Source organism: Pteropus alecto, unplaced genomic scaffold (assembly GCF_000325575.1).
Source record: "Pteropus alecto unplaced genomic scaffold, ASM32557v1 scaffold5, whole genome shotgun sequence".
Taxonomy (NCBI): domain Eukaryota; kingdom Metazoa; phylum Chordata; class Mammalia; order Chiroptera; family Pteropodidae; genus Pteropus; species Pteropus alecto.
Window position 1 is genome coordinate 31,150,944 of NW_006441953.1, and position 17,200 is coordinate 31,168,143.

The 17,200-nt window shown below is 61.6% G+C and overlaps 1 protein-coding gene across 1 annotated transcript in view; it reads right to left on the bottom strand.

The window, feature by feature from the left end:
- Positions 1–17,200, bottom strand: part of ABLIM2 (actin binding LIM protein family member 2) — a 100,011-nt gene that overhangs the window by 9,563 nt on the left and 73,248 nt on the right. Inside the window, exons 15-18 of the mRNA XM_015595033.2 lie at positions 13,425–13,477; positions 12,651–12,789; positions 6,165–6,226; positions 1,146–1,200 (exon numbers count right to left, since the gene is read on the bottom strand). Coding sequence (XP_015450519.1) covers positions 1,146–1,200; positions 6,165–6,226; positions 12,651–12,789; positions 13,425–13,477 — 309 coding nt within the window. The remainder of the gene's footprint in view (positions 1–1,145; positions 1,201–6,164; positions 6,227–12,650; positions 12,790–13,424; positions 13,478–17,200) is intronic.

The following is a 17,200-nucleotide window of genomic DNA, read 5'->3' on the forward strand; positions in this document are numbered from 1 at the left end:
GCTGCTCTGGAGCCACGGAGGGAGGGGGTGCTCCGAGGGTCTCAGCGAGAAACCAGAGCAGGAGGCATGGTCAGGAGGCTGGAGCCAGACTGGGAGCTGGGCGTGGCACTGTGCCCCTGTGTCCCGCGGTATCCACGCGGCCCCGGGAAAGCAGACTGCCTCAGTTTACCTCTCTGTAAAGTGAGCATTCTGGGAAGACATTTGGGGGTGCTGTGGAGACTGACAGCCTCGCGGGGGCCTAACCACCCCCCGGCCTCTTGCGTCTGACCTTCTTAACCCTTTAGTTCTTGCTTTTACATCACTGAGCTCCGCACGCTAGTGTTTCAAGAGTTTTCCCCACAGACTAAAAGCGTCTTGGTACAAAACAGCATCGTGTGGCTAGAGGGACTCCGCGAGCCCACGGGACCCACAGAAGCAGAAACTCTAGAACCCGGGCGGCAAGACTAGCTCCGGAGAGAGTCCCTGGCAGGGGCCCAGGCGAACGGGGGTGGGTCCCTGAATTCCTCAGTGTGCCAAGCGGGATGCTGGACGTGCCAGCTCTGAGCCCGGGGACTTGGAGAACCACTTAGGGGGAGTGGGCTGTGGCACCCCCATTCTCTGCCCTCTAGTGCAAACCAGCCCACAAGAGCAAGGGCCCCGTCATCCTGGGGGTGTCGGGGGTGAGTGAGCACTGTGCGGGCCGGAGCCGGCTCGGCTGGCAGAGGACTCCATCGGGCGCCTGCCACGTGACCAGCAGGCAGCTCTCCTGGTTGACATCCGCACTGTGAGCGAGGGTAGAAGAATCTGACCCAGCTTAGTTCGGCTTGGACCTGGGGGCTTTCACGGTGACCGCCTCCCTCAGTGCCACAGTGGGGGTTGCCTGCGCCCTGGCATGGGACAATCACTCCCATGCAGAGCTCTGTCTCCAAGTGACCAGAGTGACAAGGTCAGGACAGGCGCTGATGGAGAGAGGGTGTGCCTCAGCAGCGTCAGAACGGGGGCACACTGCTTCTTAACTGGAAGGGGCTGGCGGTGAGCACCCCCAACGATGCTTGGAGCCCTCTGCCAGCTGGCCCCGGAGGGGGTCATTTCAGAATGAGCCTTGTGGGAACGTGTTAGTGACCCCTGCCCGAGCCAGAGACCACAGGGGGCCCTGCTCCTTGTACCTCGAGTGCCCCAGCTGGCATCCGGGTCTGCTCCACAAGGGGCCAGATTGGCATTCTGGAAGAGAAAGAGAGAGGGCAGGCAGTCCCACCCGGGACCTCGAAGCCAGGGTGGGGGTGTCGGACCACCGCGCCTCGAGACGCTGGCTCTGGAAGGGGTGTGCTGTCCTCACACCGGACAGGTGTACTCCCCCGCCTCTCAGGCCTCCGCTGACCCTGCCTGTCCAGGCAACTCCTCCCAACCAGCTAAAGGTGGCTCCCCGGAGCCCGGTCGCTGGGCTCTGCAGCCGGCATGGACGCCGGCGGGCGCCTTGCTGGGTGCAGGGCTCCTGCATGGGTGGAGGCCGTCCCCCCGGGACCCTGCTCCCTGCTGTGCCACGTGCTCAGTGGCCGCCGTCTGAACAGCCCCCGGCGCAGAGCCTGGTGTGTCGCGAGCACTCCATACAGAGTGGCCATCATTGAGGATACTCGGGGAGCGGCATGCCGAGGGGACACGGACCTGGGCCCCCACCCCGTCCACGGCGCCTCCCCCGCCCGTCCACGGCGTCACTGGCAAGCTTTGCCGTTTCACTGCGTCTCGGCCGTGAACGTCTGGAACTCTCTTCTGCACACCCGTAAATGTCACCCTGCAGCCCCTACAGAGGGTCCCCACCCCGCACACATGCGCTGGGCCCTGCGGGGCTGCTCCGTCCTCTGCTGTCCAACCCCTGGCGGTCCCACCGGGAACCAAGCCCTGTCGCGGCCTGGCGTCCACGGCCCGCGGTGGACTGAGCCCGTATCCCCCGCACCTGTACAGGTCCGGCATGGGGCCAGGCTCTCAGCCAGCATGTCTGGGCACAAGGGTTTGATTTCAAAGAGCATTCTGCAGGTCAAGGGGGGACATTCTTCCTGTTGCAGGAGAAAGCGCTTTCGGCTCTGACTCACTGCGGGAGGTGGTGAGTGGGAGCCAGTCACGGCCCAGAGAGTGTGGGGCGGGAAAGACCCCAGGAAAAGGCCAGGCCGAAGTCCTCGTCCCTAACAGGGGACACTGAGGCGGTATAGGGTGAGCACCTAAGTGCAGGGTTGGAGCCGGTCTTAGTTTAGACGTTCGATATTCTGTTCATCATGGATTTTTTTGCATTCGTTTGGTTTTTAAGAAGCACTGCATTCAAACATTATTTATCTTGATTGCTGAGTCTTTTGGTGAGTGCCCCTCTCGCCTCACCCAGTGCCCCCAGCCAGACGTCTGCCCCGCGCAGTGCCCCCGTGGCCCTTCGCCTCCTCCACGGCGTCGCATACCTCTCCTCAGTTTCGACACAGAACGGGTCCCTACGTTGACAGCTGTCTGGTCAGGGAACGCTCTCCCGCATAATGCTGGGTGAACCTGCCTGCCACTGTCCTTCCCGCTGTCCGTGCCACCTAAGAGAAATGCTGCCCCCCAGGGCCCGCTCTCCTGCAGCACGGGGCCATCTGAACTCCCTGGCCACCACCGCCGCCCGGGGCAGACGGGAACCCACGTCCTAGCGGCAAAGCCCGCCTCCTCTGCTCTGCCTGCCTCTGAGAGAGGGAGCCTCCCAGGAGGGAGGGTGGGAAGCGGCCAGGTGGAGGGGGCGGGGCACCGGGTCAGCCCAGGGCAGCGACAGAGCAGTCTCTTGGTCTTCTAGATGCCAAACGGGACTGGGATCTCGGGACCTTGGGCTGCTGCTCTATGTGTGGGCTAGCAAGAGAGCCAAGTGGCCAGGGGAACCCCACAAACATCTATCTCCCCACAAAGGCTGCACACGGGCAAATCCCTGGCAAAGACCCCTGTAGCTCTCAGCAGAGGACCAGGGAATGTAAAAGCGACGTATTATTCACCTCTCCCACTTGTTTGGTCATCGTGTGCCAGCTGCTCTGCAGACACATTCGCTCATCTGCGCTGCAACCCCGGGAGGTGGGCGTGATCGCCGTTTTAGCGTGAGGCTCAGAGAGGGTAAGCAGCGCACCCAACATCACACAGCGAACCCACGGAGCTCTGAAGAATTGAGCCCCCCGTCTTCCTTTTCAAATATGACACTGGAATGGCTCATGGTAGGAGTGAAATCGTGGCCCTTCACCGCTGGCCATGGCTTTTCTCGCTAACGCTCAGGCTGGACTGGGCCGCTTCACTCAGCGGCCTCTGACCCAGAAGGAAGAAGTCGGGCCCTGCCCGTATGACAATCACTCATGCGGGACCCACGCCATAGCACTTACGAGGGTTCACGGCCATAATGTCATCTGCCCTCAAACAATCTTAAGAGATAAGGATAATTTTTTTTTAAGACTAGGAAATGGAGACTTGGAAGCTTCATGTAACCTGCCCAAACGCAAACCCGCCAGCGGCAGAGCCGGGATTGGAACTCAGGGCTGTCTGGTGCGGATGCATTACAGTTAGAAAACGTCAGACTTCCTTAATTCGTTAAGGGTTCCCTTGCAGTCACACACGGGAACATTTTTCTGAATGCTTCACGGACATGTGAGAATCTAATTCAAACGATGTACGTTTTTCTTGTACGCCTATTAGAGGGAGTTTTCTGTGTGCGCCATTCGATTGCTGTTTATTATTTTTTCTCTAGATCCATACGTCTGATTTCAAAAGAGTCGTATTCAAACTGCCTACCACGCCTGCTACCGCAAGCAATTTACCTGTGTTTTATCAAGCGTGGCGCCTTTAAATTTAGGAGTCTGTACCTGCTGTATGAACTGTGTCACCGTGAACTAGTGTCCTCTCTTTAGATTAACTCTAATCTGTCTTCTGGCAGGAGACATCGGTCTGTTCGTATTTAGCATCAGGGTTTTTTAGGGTGGGGCTCCTTCCAGGGGCCCCCACCAGGATCTGTCGGCAGTCAGTGGTCATCCTCTTAAAAACAGGCCAGATGGCCCATGTTGGGGTCAACGCTGCCCTGTCCCCAGGAAAGCCCGCAGCAGGCGGCTACACCCCCTGCTTCCCCGACAGAGAGCTGTGAGCATCAACCAGGGTCGGGCTCTGTGCGGGGCCGGCTGGCGGGGCTCCGGGACACGTGGTGCTGGCCCCATGTCCCTCTCACACTGAGACCTGGCAAAACGTCTGCCCCCCGGGAAACGGTGTCCTTCCTTCCTTCTGCGAGACGACGAGACCCGCACAACCGCCCGTCCGCTCAGCGGCCTGACCAGGAGGAAGCTCGGCTTCCATCATTTTCCTCTGCGTCCTGTTGTTTCCGACCTATTTCCTCCCACAGGTCCCTGCTCTCCTCCCTGTGGCTCTCAGTGCGTTTTAGGTCACACCGATTCTGTGTTTTCACTTTGGGCTGCCAAGAACCCTTTCTGGGAGTAAAAACTAACCAAGAAACCACCTAATAAGTGACCTGGGAGCACGGCAGGCCATCAACAGTGGGGGGAGGACAGGCGGTCTTTGGGGACCTTCGGGGCGAAGGGTGGCCGTCCGTGTGCCGGGCACGCCTGCCCTGGAAAAGGCGGGCCCCTCGAAAGATTATCTGACCCCACGGAGAAACGGGCATTAAGTCACCGAGGGTCATTGAAAGAGCAGGAAAAAAAAAAGAGAGAACGTGAGCCGGGAGGAAAGATCCCGCAGCAGGCGACCGGTACTGCCCGCCAAGCCCCGCACAGGCGCCTGGACAGCCGAGCCCCCTGTGCCCGCCAGGCCACCAAGGCCTCCCCACGTGTGTGCAGAAGGGCCCAGGGCTTCCTAGTACTGTCCCCGCAGGCCGAACACGCTGCGGCTCCTGCTCCGAGTCGGGGAACAGCTGTGCCAGGTGAGCGGAGGACATTCCAGGGCTGGGGGCGTCTGTGGACGTCTGTCCTGCTTCCCATGCCCCCCCGCTTCCCATGCAGAACACAGACGGTGGAGAAACCCCGAAAAGATGCAGAGGCGTGCTGCGTGTGCGTCCCCGACGCGGCCGTCTGGGGACGGATGGGAGGAGCGTTGGTGGGATGGGGGGCGGGGGGCGCATGCAGAGGCGCCGGGGGAAGCCAGGGACAGTGAGAGGGCGCCTGCAGCTCTGCTGACCCGTCCTTAGCCGGGTCCCTGTGGCCTGGCCCCTGGCTACGAGGTCCTCGGGCGGAGCGGGGGGCCATCCCCCGCGTTACACACTTACTGCCGAAACCACCTCTGTGCAACAGACCGGGGACTCGGCTTTGCGTGGCTTCTCTTGAGGGCGAATTGCCTCGGTTTTTGGACAAACTTCCCCCATGGGAAGAGGCCGCCTGGCGATGGCTTCCTGTGTGTGTGTGGGGAGGGGGCTCTGGGGCCGTCAGCCCTCCCTGCCCAAGGGATCCTTGCCGGAACCCTGGCAAGGCTGCGGGCAAAGGGACAGACGTGGGACACTCCTCCTCAGGGCCTGTCCCCACGGTGGGGACAGGCCAGGCACCAAACTACCTGGGGTCCCATCTGGCTGCCCCGAGACTGGGAAGCACTGGGGGGTGGGGCAGGGACGGGGTCCAGCCAGCCTTCAGCTGGGAGCCGCCAGAGAAGCCAACGCCCCTGGACTCTGCTGATGACCACAGGCGCTGAGGGGAGACGGTGGTGGCCATGACCGTGGGCGCCAACGACGCCAGGCTGGTGATGACGGCGAGGGGCCAGTGGCATCCCAGGGGAGGAAGGAGGCCCTCGGCTCACATTTGGAGGGCCGTCCTGGGCTCCAGGTCACAGGGGGAGGGGCCTCCACGGGGGTCTGATCACTCTGGGTGGCCCCATCTCCCTGCCCTCACACATGGGGAGGTCTCCCAGGGGCTGGGGACCGAGGGGAGGAAGGGGTGTCGCCCGGTTCTGTCCGGCCTGGTCTGGAGAAGCAGCAGTGTGGCCCCAGGTGGAGCGCCCGGCAGAGGCAGGCGGGTGTCGCTGGCACCCCTCCTGCTGTGTGTCAGGCTGTGGGGGGTGAGGGGGGCTGGCGGGGGAGATAGTACACCGTGTACCCTGCTGTGTGGCAGGCTGGGGTGAGGGATGGTTAATAGCTCCGGTACCCCCCGCTGTGCATCAAGCCCCCGGGACGATTAGTGCACCGGGCTGGGGAGGGGTGAGGTACCTACCCGGTGGTCCAAGCCATTCCTTCCGTGTCCTGGGAGAGGGTCGGATTTGGAATAGGGGAACCCTGAAACAGACACAGCACAGCTGTCACACGCACAGCGGCCTCGGCCGGGCACGGGAGGAACGCTCGGCCCCGGCCTGCGGGCTTGGCAGTGGAGAGCCAGGTCCCCTGCGGTCACACCCTGCCTCCGCTGTGACCTCTGTCCCCAGGACCCGAGGAAGGCATCAGGGAGGGAGGACGTCCTCCAGCCTGCCCACGACACCATGGAGCCTGACCCCAACCTGGCAGGCGCCTGTGTTCTGATAGCCAGGGGTGAGGCTGTGTCACCCCATGGCCCATAGAGGCCCGCCGCCAACCAAAGGTGGCCTGGAGACCATTCCATCGTTTTAAAAGTCTTGAGCTGTTTGCACTTGGGGGATTTCACATTAAAATCCTAATTCCCAGCTTCCCTTGAAACGAAAAAGGGCTGGCCTGGGACACAGGGCCCTGGATCCCTGTGGGAAGCCGGCATCTGATCCACCTGTCGCCCACACCCAGGCTGGCCTGGGACCAGGCGTTACCCAGCCAACCCCTTCGGTGCCTGGTCTGGGGAGAGCAGAGCGGGAGGTCTCGGCAGCTCCCTCGCGGCTCAGCGGTGGGTGTGGGATCCTTCATGGAAGGGTGAACGAGCGGCTAGGGCTGGCTCCCCAGAGAGGCAGGGTGCCCCCACCCCAGGAAGCGCCTTCAGGAGGCCTGTCCCAAACTGTCCATGCGCCCATACAGAGCCCAGCCCACATCTGCTTCATCTGGGGGTCCCTGCCCCCAGCACGGGGCTGGCGCCCATCAGCTCGCACAGACCCCCGGGGCCAAACGCCAGCACCCGCTCCTGGAAACGCCGGGCTGCTCGTGAGGGTTCAGCCGGGATGGCGGGTGCCATCCCTCGGCGTTCACAAGGTGGGTGCTGTGCACAGAGCCCACCCACCCATCTGAGCCAAGGATGTTGGCCCAGGGTCCTTCATTTGCAGGGAACCTCATGAGCTCAGTGAGGACAGAGGAGAAATTCTACGTCTGGAGGAAATGCCTCAGCCTGGGAACCCATCTCGGGGACCTTCCCCCCCAGCCCCCCGCTACGGAGGCCCGTGGGAAGGTTCCGGATGCGGTTCAGGAAGGGCCTTTTGCAACATCGAGGGCAGGGTTCTCAAACTTCTTTTAGCAGAGGACAAGGGATGACGTGGGACAGGTGCTCGGGGCCACACCTGCTGGGCAGCCCCTCCCAAGGCCGCACCGGGAAATGACCCCACCCACTCTTCCCATGTCACAGAACTGACCCCCTGACATGGAGGGACAGCCAGGCCAGCCAGCCCTGGGATGCAAGACGAGGCGTCCTGCCTTCCGGTCCTGCGGCCCCTACGGGACATGCCTGCTTCCTACGGCACACGGCCGGGACACTCGGGACGCGAGGCCGTCGGGTCGAGGATCTGAAGGTCATCTGGCCGAGACACAGGAGCAGCTTATCAGCCAGAGATGCTACAGCAGGGGTTCCCCCAGCGGGTGCCTGGGGCAGTGGCGTCCGCCTCACCTGGGGACTTGTCAGAAGGGCAAATTCTCGGGCTGCACCCACAGGCACTGAGTCGCCTGGGCGGCTTCTAAACCCCCGGCGCTCTGCTCGCAACACCTACCACCTTCCACGAGGCGGACAAATCCACGTCCGAGGCGGCCGCTTTGCCTCACAACACTTTAACTACAATCGTCTCGGGTGTTCCTTCTCCCGAGCCTCAGCGCCCACGTCCGGTGGCGCTGCGTTTGCTTCGACCGTGATTTGGGCCGTCATTCCCGTGGGGTTCCCCTGAGCAAAGCCATCCTGTTCTGCTTCCGAGAATTTCTTTCTCTGTTTCGATTTTAGAAGTTTAAATATGATGCGATTTAAAGTGGATGGCTTACAATTTATCCTATTTAAGGTTCACTTAGTTTCTTGAACCTGTAGCTCTATGTCTTTTGCCAAATTTGGTAAGTTTTGAGCCATTATTTCTCCGAATACTTGCTCAGACCCATTCTCGTCTTCCCTCCTTCTGGGACCCCCATGATGCAGACGCTGTCCCACAGGCTCCGAGGCTCTGTTCATTTTTTTTTCCTGATTTTTTCTCTCCGAAGTTCAGATGAACAGGTTCTCTGCGGTCACAGTCTCGCCTGTTACTGACCTATCCAGTGAATTTTTTCCCTTGGTTAGTTTATTTTCCAGTTCTATAATTTCCATTTGATCCTGTTTTATAACATATGCGTTTGGTGAGATTCCCCCCCATTCGTCTCAAGAGTATTTGTAATTGTTTGTTGAAGCATTTTTGTGATGGTCGCCTTTGACATCCTTAGATGCGTACCAGCAGCATCTGGTTCCTCTCGGCGTTTATCTGTCGTCTTTTCTCGTTCCCGTGGTTACCTCCGCGGTTCTCGGTGGGACGATGACAGTGCTGTTCCTGGACGTTCCGGATATTATGCCGGGAGCCCTGGATGGGAGGCTACTGCCGGCTTCCACTTCATCGGGCTGTCGCCCTGTCTGGGCGTGGCAGGTCGGGCCTGGCTTATCACGAGCTGCGGTTCGGGTGACGATTCTTCAGAATGCTTGTCCAAGTGGTCTTCCGGTCCGCCTGGTGTGGCTGGTTCTGACCACCCGGGCAGTAAAATGTGCTCTCTGGTTTTTCTCACGCCCACTGGGCACTAAAAAGGACCCGAGGACGCGGTCCCCATCTCCGCCCCAAGCAGGCCCTGGGCAGGGGTGGGCGGTAGGCGAAGATGAGCATGTCCCATCAAACGTGGGATTCCAGAAGCTGTCACAAATGCCAAAGCCACAGGCAGGGCTGGGGCACAGTGGCCCACGCTGGGACCACCCGTCCACGCTGCCTCGAGTCTCACCCTGACCTCCAAGCGCAGCGCCCTTTCTGGCTATCGCTGAGTTCTCTGGGTCCCCACTGGCCAGGGGCTTTGTGTGACGCTGGCACACCTCTGACCACCCAGAGGGGGACATGGACCCTCAAAAGAGAGGACAGGACCCGATGGGTCAGGAAGGCGGGGCCCAGAGCAACAGCAGGTCCATCCACGGGGTCCAGGCCGGGGTGGGGGGTGGGGGGCGCACATCACCTTGTGTTCTGCGGGCAGCGAGTCTCGTCCTCTAAGGCTCCAGACCCTCTTCTCGTGACAAAAATCCAACACCTTCCCTTTCCTGCATGGAAACCACTATAGCATCAGTCACACAGCCCGCCGCGCGCGTAGACCGGAGAATTGCCCTGTGTGCGCAGGAGGGAGGGCGCCCACGTCTGTCACGATGCGTGCGCAGCAGCGCGAGGCCGTCTTCGGGGCGGCGGCGGTGCTGGCCCAGGGCCCTGCCACAGAGGAGCGGGAGGCCGCCCCAGTCTGTCACTGCTGCACATTCGTCCAACTGCCTCCCTGCTGGGGGACGGGACTGGGCCGTATTCACCGCCATCTCCCCGCTGCCCGGCACCACGTCCAGCGCTTAGTAGGTGCCGGATCACCATTGGTGGAGGGGGAGCCTGGATGAATGAATGACGAACGCAGCCCCCGGCGAGATGTGCTGCTGGTGTCGGCAGGGGCACAAGGGTGTGACCACCCCCGGGAGCCCGCGGAGGACTCGGGCAGGCGGCGGCGGGGTCCCCTCGGCGTCCCGGCCCCTCCCCGCTCCCTCGCCGCCACAGAGCGGGTGCTCAGGAAACACCGTGGAATTGAATGCATCTCAACTCAACCAATATTTATTGGGCGCCCGCCGTGCTGAGCATCACAGCGCTGCCTTCCCTGGGTGTAGTGCAGATGGATGTCCCTGGGGATGCAGGTGGCCGTGCCTTGCTGTGTGCAGACCAACTGCTTGCAAATGGAACCAGTGTTGACAGACTCACACATGTGGGAGCTCAAAGGAACCCCGAGAAAAGCGGTGGCTAACCCAGCCCACCCGCGTTTCTCGAGAGGCTGGCAAAGAGCAAGGCGCGCCCCATCCCGGCACGGCCAGCAGCCCGGGTCCCCGCTGCTGCCTCTGTGCACACTGGGAGGCAAGGCAGTGTCACCGGGACAGACGTAAAGGCACAACCGCAGTGGCGAGACACAGCGGGCTCCCCGCTCAGAGCACCGTGTCGGGACAACAGTAGGAAGCGAAGAGATGACAAAATCATGATCACTGTCATGAGAAGCAAGTGCCAGTATGGAGGACACACATGCACACACACACACACACGCACAGACAACGCGCACACACACACAACACGCAGACACACACAACACACACAGACACACAACACGCAGACACACAACATGCACACGCACACAACATGCAACATGCACACACAACATACACACAACACGCAACATGCACAGACACACAACATGCACACACATGTATACATGCGACACACATACACAACACACAACACACACAGACATACACATGTATACATATGACACACATACGACACACATACAGAACACGCACACACACAGTCGGCCCCTTGGAGGACTCGCCCACGTCCGTCGCGAATGCCAGCACAAGCGATGGATTCCCGCGGGCCAGGAGCGCCCTGGGCGGGCAGCAGCCGCGTTTCCATTGTGGTCACAGCGGTTCCCAGCTTGTGGCGGGACAGCAGCAGCAAGGGGTGGCCGCGGTGTGACTGGCCAAGAGAAATAGCTGGTACAGCCTTGGGGACACGCAGGGTCCACTACCCACGGGACGGCGGGGACGACCCCAGGGCACCTCGTCCCAGCATTTGCGGACGAGGAAGCAGAGCCGAGGCGAGGGCGACACGCACTGACCACACATCGTGTCGGTGACACAGGCCGGCCTCCTGACGGGGCTTCTCCCCACCGGGAGCCCCTCCTCCCTGAGTCCGAGCCACGGGCAGGCCACGGACACAAGTGGGAGCCCTCAGGGGCAGCAGCTGGCCTCCCCGAGGAGTGACCAGGGAGGTCGGCATGCCACTGGCCTTGCAGACGAGGGCCACCACCACCCAGCAAGGGAGGGCTGAGAGGGACGAAGGCCACCTGCGATGCCCAGGCAGACCCCCGAGAGCTCTGGGCCCGGGGCTGATGCCTTGGTGCCCAGGTGTGGGGGGCCGCTTGGGTGCTTCTGAGCTGATGCAACAGGGGCTTGTCACCTCCAAACACAATTGCCAGGAAAAGAGAGCTCGAAGCAGAAAGCCCCCTGGGCTACACCAGTGGCAGGGGGTGCACGCAATCCCGGCCCGCCTGGGCACCAGGTGCCTGCAAGGACAGAGCCCGGATGACCGGCTGGTCAGGAGTCTGCCCAAGGGTCTCCCGTGGCCAGCCCTGTGCCCCTTCCCCGCTTGATGGTGGGGCTGCAGCCTCCCATGTCCCTTCCACCCTCCAGACCTGCCCCAGGAGACCGCGCCACCGTCTTGGATAAGTCCCTCTAGGAGACGCTTTTGGTGTGACCTTCCCGTGGTGACATCGGCCCTGTACGCCAGCTCTGAGACCCTGACCCCAGAGGGACAGAGGCACGAGACGCGGACAGGCAGCTGCAAACAAAGGTCATGCAGGAGCAGTAACTTCTCCTTCAAGCTCTTCTGTGAGACAGCTCACGGCACGGACGCACGAGGGTGACGATGACGGCGGCTCACGGTCTGCTTGAGGGCATGTCCTATGGGCGGGGCACCTGCCACCTTCTTCAGGCCTCTAATGGCCCAGCCGGGCAGACAGCAGGAACCGAGGCCCAGCGCTGGGCCCAATGCTCACCGGCCCATCCGCGGTGAGCGGGACCGGAACTCGGGTCTGTGCCCCGGCAAAGACAGCATCTTTCCTCTGTGTTCTATGCCCAGTCCGTGCCCTCCCGGCCTCGGCCTCCAGGCTCAGCCTCAGGCTTGCTGCAGGAAACCACCCACAGCGTGCGGGGCCGGAAGTCCATGCCAGGCCTCCCGAGAGCAGCTGGCGGTCGCTCTCCTGTGAGTTACAGCCTGGGACGTGAGGACCATCCCCTGGAGTTCCACCCTACTCCTAAACCGGGCTTCGCAGCCCCGGGAGCCAGGCACACGTGGCTCTGTCTCCCGTACTCCCTGAGGGTATAGCCCCAACTCCCCGTCCCTTGCTCAGGACGAACTCAGAAAACGGGACCATGCCGTCGGCCACTCCGAGTCTGGACTCGCCACCTGGACCATGCTCGCGTCTGCTCTGGAGGGAAACGGGCCCTCCACTTCCGGCCTGGCAGCCAGGGGGCCCTTTGCTCCGACTTGGCTCTGCCTTCACGCCAGCCCCGGAGTTCCAGGGGACACGCTGGCACAGCCCAGGAGCAGCGCGCTCACTGACGGATGTCAGTCCGGGGCAACCGGCAGACAGCGAAGGGTCTGCCTCCCACCTGATTTGCCCGTGTCTGTTGGTGTGTTCCTGTTTTTTTAATGAGCGAGGCTTAGATCTGGGGGGGCGGGCGCGGAGGCGTGGGACCCCTTCGCCGTGAGGCCTGCCATGCCACGCTCGAAGCTCCTCGCTTAAAAGAACCACTCACGTGGGTAGAAGCTGTCCCCCTGCACGGTCTGGAGCGGCTCTCTGTCGGTCCCGCTGCTGAGGGACAGAGACCGGCTGTCCAGCTCTGGAGAGTTTGTCCTGGTGTCTGCATCCTCCTTGAGAATCAGCCAGCTGGCCTTCTGCCGGGGAGAAAAAGCAACGTGAATTTCAAGGTCGTCGGCGATGGCACCGTCCCCTTTTGCAGACGAGGAAACTGAGGCTGGCTCAGGGAGGTCAAGGCCCAGATGGCTCTTTCTAGTCACACCCTCCTTCCTTAAAGACAAGCAGAGGAGGCCCTAGCTCTCCAGGCGGGTGGGCAAACTTGGCCCGCACGGGCCACGCCTGCCCGCAGCCTGCTTTCGCAGGAGTGTTACGGGAATACCGTGCCGGGTCACTGCACGGAGACGGTGTGGGCCCCCAAACCTAAGGTGTTCATTTACTCCGTGGCCCTTCCCGGAAAACGCCTGCCGAGCCCGTTCCAGAACATACTGCGGGCCATCTTCCTCCCGCCTCGGACACGGCCTCTGTTATGGAGCCGTAACCAAGTGGCCTGCGCCTACGCTGGGATCCGGCACTAGCTGTGCTGGTCCCACATCTAAGAAGGGGGCTGGCGGAACCACCTCTTGAATTTGGTCCTTGTTCCATGTGGCCCCACGGGACCTCTAAGGAGCAGGACCCAAGAGGAGGAACCTGAGGTTTCGAGTTGGAGACGTGCCCATGAAACCAGCGTCCTTTGTGAACGAGCTTGCTCCCAGCCAGACCCGCCCCCCATTACCTTCCTGTCATCCGAGTAGAAACCTCCTTCCTCCCCATCCAATCGCCTTGAGGCTGAAAGGGAGAAACGGATCTGTCAAGGCGACACGCCATTTATTCTGGGTTTCCGTGACACGGTCATGCTCAAAAATGGAAAGTAAGCCAAGGAAAGCTCGCCACTATGAGCGCTTGCTCAAGGCTGAGGGACCAGAGAAGCTGGTGGAGGTTCCCGCGGGCACAGCGCCTGGGGAGTGGCCGGCTGTGTGCCCATGGACGATGTCCTTAAAATCAAGAGCAGGTGGGTAGAGTGAAGCCTAATTAAAATTCCAGCTCCCCCACCCCCGCCACGGATGGGGCCATGCTTTTGGTGCAGCCACGTGACATTCTGAAGAGCACACTCTGCCTCCACGGTCAACTCCAAGGGCAGGGAAGATGTCACCATCCAGCTCCGCCTGTGTCGGATGCCAGCTGGGTGCTTCCTGGAATTACTGCCCATCCCACACAGCCCACTTCACGGATCAGAGGCTGTTGCACACCTCCCCCCCGCCGGATGGGGCCATGCTTTTAGTGCAGCCACGTGACATTCTGAAGAGCACACTCTGCCTCCACGGTCAACTCCAAGGGCAGGGAAGATGTCACCATCCAGCTCCGCCTGTGTCGGATGCCAGCTGGGTGCTTCCTGGAATTACTGCCCATCCCACACAGCCCACTTCACGGATCAGAGGCTGTTGCACACCTCACTGCTGTCCACCCACAAATCACAACACGGTGAGCGAGTGATGCCACCGGAAACAGTCCACGGGGAGTGGTAAAGGGTACGGCGTACACCCAGGATGACCACAGTGGGACAGAACAAGCAAGTTTCCTTCCCACGGGTGCCCTGTGGAGCCGGGTCACGCGGGGTCTGTGCTCTCCACTGGCCTTTTTCTGTCTGAGGTGAGGCGGTGGTCACCCAGCTGAACTGACATGACCCTCCAAATGGGTCACACGAGGGCTCGCTGACAGTTCCCAGCATCCGGTTCAGTCCGCAGAGACCCACCCTGTGCCCTGCCCCGAAACACTGACCCTGTGCACGGTGCACTCGGAGGGGGCCCCAGGGCCTCCCCGCCTGCCATGGAGGCCGAAGCCGTGGTCAGGACGCACGGGGTGGGGTCCTCGCCTGCAGCCTGCGGGGGGCTGGGACCGTCTAGCCTGTTGGAGCACCTTGACTTGTGCACCAGCAAGGACAAGACCGACATCAGGCCTGAGGGCCGGGATGCCAGGGAAGGGGCTATGGGACCTTGACGAGATAAAGCCACAGCTGAAGACTGCCCTGGAGACACCAACGTCCGTTACTCCCGACAGCTACCTGTGTCTCCTTCTGGGAGAGACAGTGACTTTCAACGTGAAAATAAAAACCCCTGCCCTCTCGGCTCGCAGAGGCGGACTAAGGACAAGCCTGGGAGGAGCACTGTGCTGGACAGAGGCACAGGGGCAGGGCGCTCCGGGACGCGTGCCCACCAGCGTGGGTTCTCCTGCTGCCCGGACAATGGCTGCCTGTCATCGGGCAGCAGAGCCCTGGACTGGCATACATCAGCCGTGACTCTTGGCAGCCACCTGCAAGCCCCAAGGACCGTCAGGCTGATGTCTGTGTGGAGCTCTGCCAGCACCGGCATTGTCCAGCCCGGAGCAGGCCTGCAGGTCAGAGTGAGCGACCCGCATCCTTGAGCGGGCCTCGGAGGCCCCCAGGTAGACCACTGCGCTCGGGTAGTTTGCAGAGACAACGAACAGGCTCCACCCAGAGGGCCTTAGGGGTGTGAAAGCCTGGGCCTTGCGGTTCGGGCCACGGGCCACGGGCCACGGGACCACAGGCCACGGGATACGGGCCATGGGACACAGGCCACGGGCCATGGGGGACACAGGCCACGCTGGGTTTGAGGACGTGACACAGCCACGGACGGCAGGTTGGGCCAGACACTCTACATGTGGGGCTCAGAAACGGGCCGCCTTCCTACGGGGGGCTGGTCTGCCAAGATTTAGCGTTTCCTCTGCAAACACCGCTGGCCCATCGGGCGTGCACGACTTAACTGACTCAGGCCGAGGCCTTTTCATGACCACGAAACACACGGAGGATCCTCTGGAGACATGCGAGCAGAGGCAGGGAACCCCGGGGACCCGGCCCTCTGCATGACGATTTGCAGCCCGCTTCCTGCCAGCTCTGAGCCCGTTTCCCGATCTGTAGAGCGGGCAAAAGATGCCCATCCGTCCCAGTCGTGAAGACCACACGCGATAATGTGTGGACAGTGTCACGTGGTGGGGAGCTCGGTTTCAAATGAGGAGTGAGCAGGAGGCCGACTTGGAGGCTGATCTGTGGGACGCTGTCTCAGGGCGTCGGGAAGACGGGGCCTCTCAGAGAGCCAGAGACACCGGGACGGGGGGGACCTTCCCGCCACACAGGCGTTCCTTCTGAGCCTGGCGTGAGCCTGCTGTGGGGATCCCTGGGGAAAGGCAGACGTCCACTCCAGTGTCCCTTGGGAGCCTGTGGGGGTGGCATCCTGGTAACAGTGGGGGTCTCTAGCCTTCTTTCTGTATACGATGTCTACCTTCCCTGTCCTCCCAGTCCAAGAGAGGACCCCAAAACCAAAAGGAGACTCAACCGCACTACCCAGGAATCCTAGGGGTACACGTGAGATGTGATTAATTCCGGCTTTAAACGAAAGGCCACAGAAACAGCACGTGCCGGGTGCTGCACGGGCCACCTTGACTGTCCGGTCTGGCGGGCGGCTCTGACAACTGGGAGGGCAAGGGGGAGCCCCCGTCAGTGGGCCGCCGGGCCAGTGCTCCCTTCACATGGCCACTGATGGCCCACATCTGCTCGCCAGTGGGACAGGGCCTGCGGGAAACGCAAGTCCTATCCTGGCATCTGCAGAGTCTACTTCCTGGGACATTGGGAAGGCATTTTTCTTTCTTAGATTTATTTTAAACAGTCTAGAAGTGGGCCCGGCCTCACTCCCCCGAGGGCCTTTACCACCGGGAAGTCTGCTCTGTGCCAAGAGTCAACGCGACCTGACCTCCTTAAGGCCCGAGAGCCGGCGAGGTGGCCCTGACCCGCACTCCAGGAGGAGACGAGCTCTGAGAGGAAGTGTTCGCGGGTGACGGAGCGGGAGGGGGCGGCCGTGCTTGGAGCGCGTCTGCCTCATACAGCGACTGTGAGCGACTCACGACGTGCAGGAAGACACCAGACGTGTCCCCAGTGGCAGGTGAACTTTTGGTCCGAGTGGCTCACGCGTGGGTCGGGGGGCCCCGGCAGCCCACCTCGGCCTGTCCTACAGTGGCCCTGATCCGGATCCGCCCCCGGCCACACGGCAGGGGAGGGGTCCTCCTCTCCCTCCCCTCCCCCTTTCCCTCAATTTTCACCCGTTTCCTTTGGTTTTTTCTCTTATTCTTTTACTCAAAAAGCCACGAAATCGTAACCAAGGAGAGTGGGAACAGGTGTAGCACCAGAAAGTACTAGCTGGGCCCTACGTGCTGCACGATGAGAGCGGGAGGGTCGGGGGTCCGGCGGGCCTGGGTGGGGCCCTCGGCTCGGCCACTGACCGGTCACTTCGCCGCCCTGGCCTCAGTTCCCTCACCTCCAATATTACCGATCTCAGTGTGTCAAGATGAAACGAGCTGTCACGTATCGCGTGTCCAGCACGTGGCAGAGACACGTCCCACGGCAGCTACGTGACTATTAACCGTGCTCGTCCTCAACGCCAGTGTCCCCACCCCTCCTGGCCACCCTCACGGCTGGAGGCTTATTTCTCAAGGACGAAAATG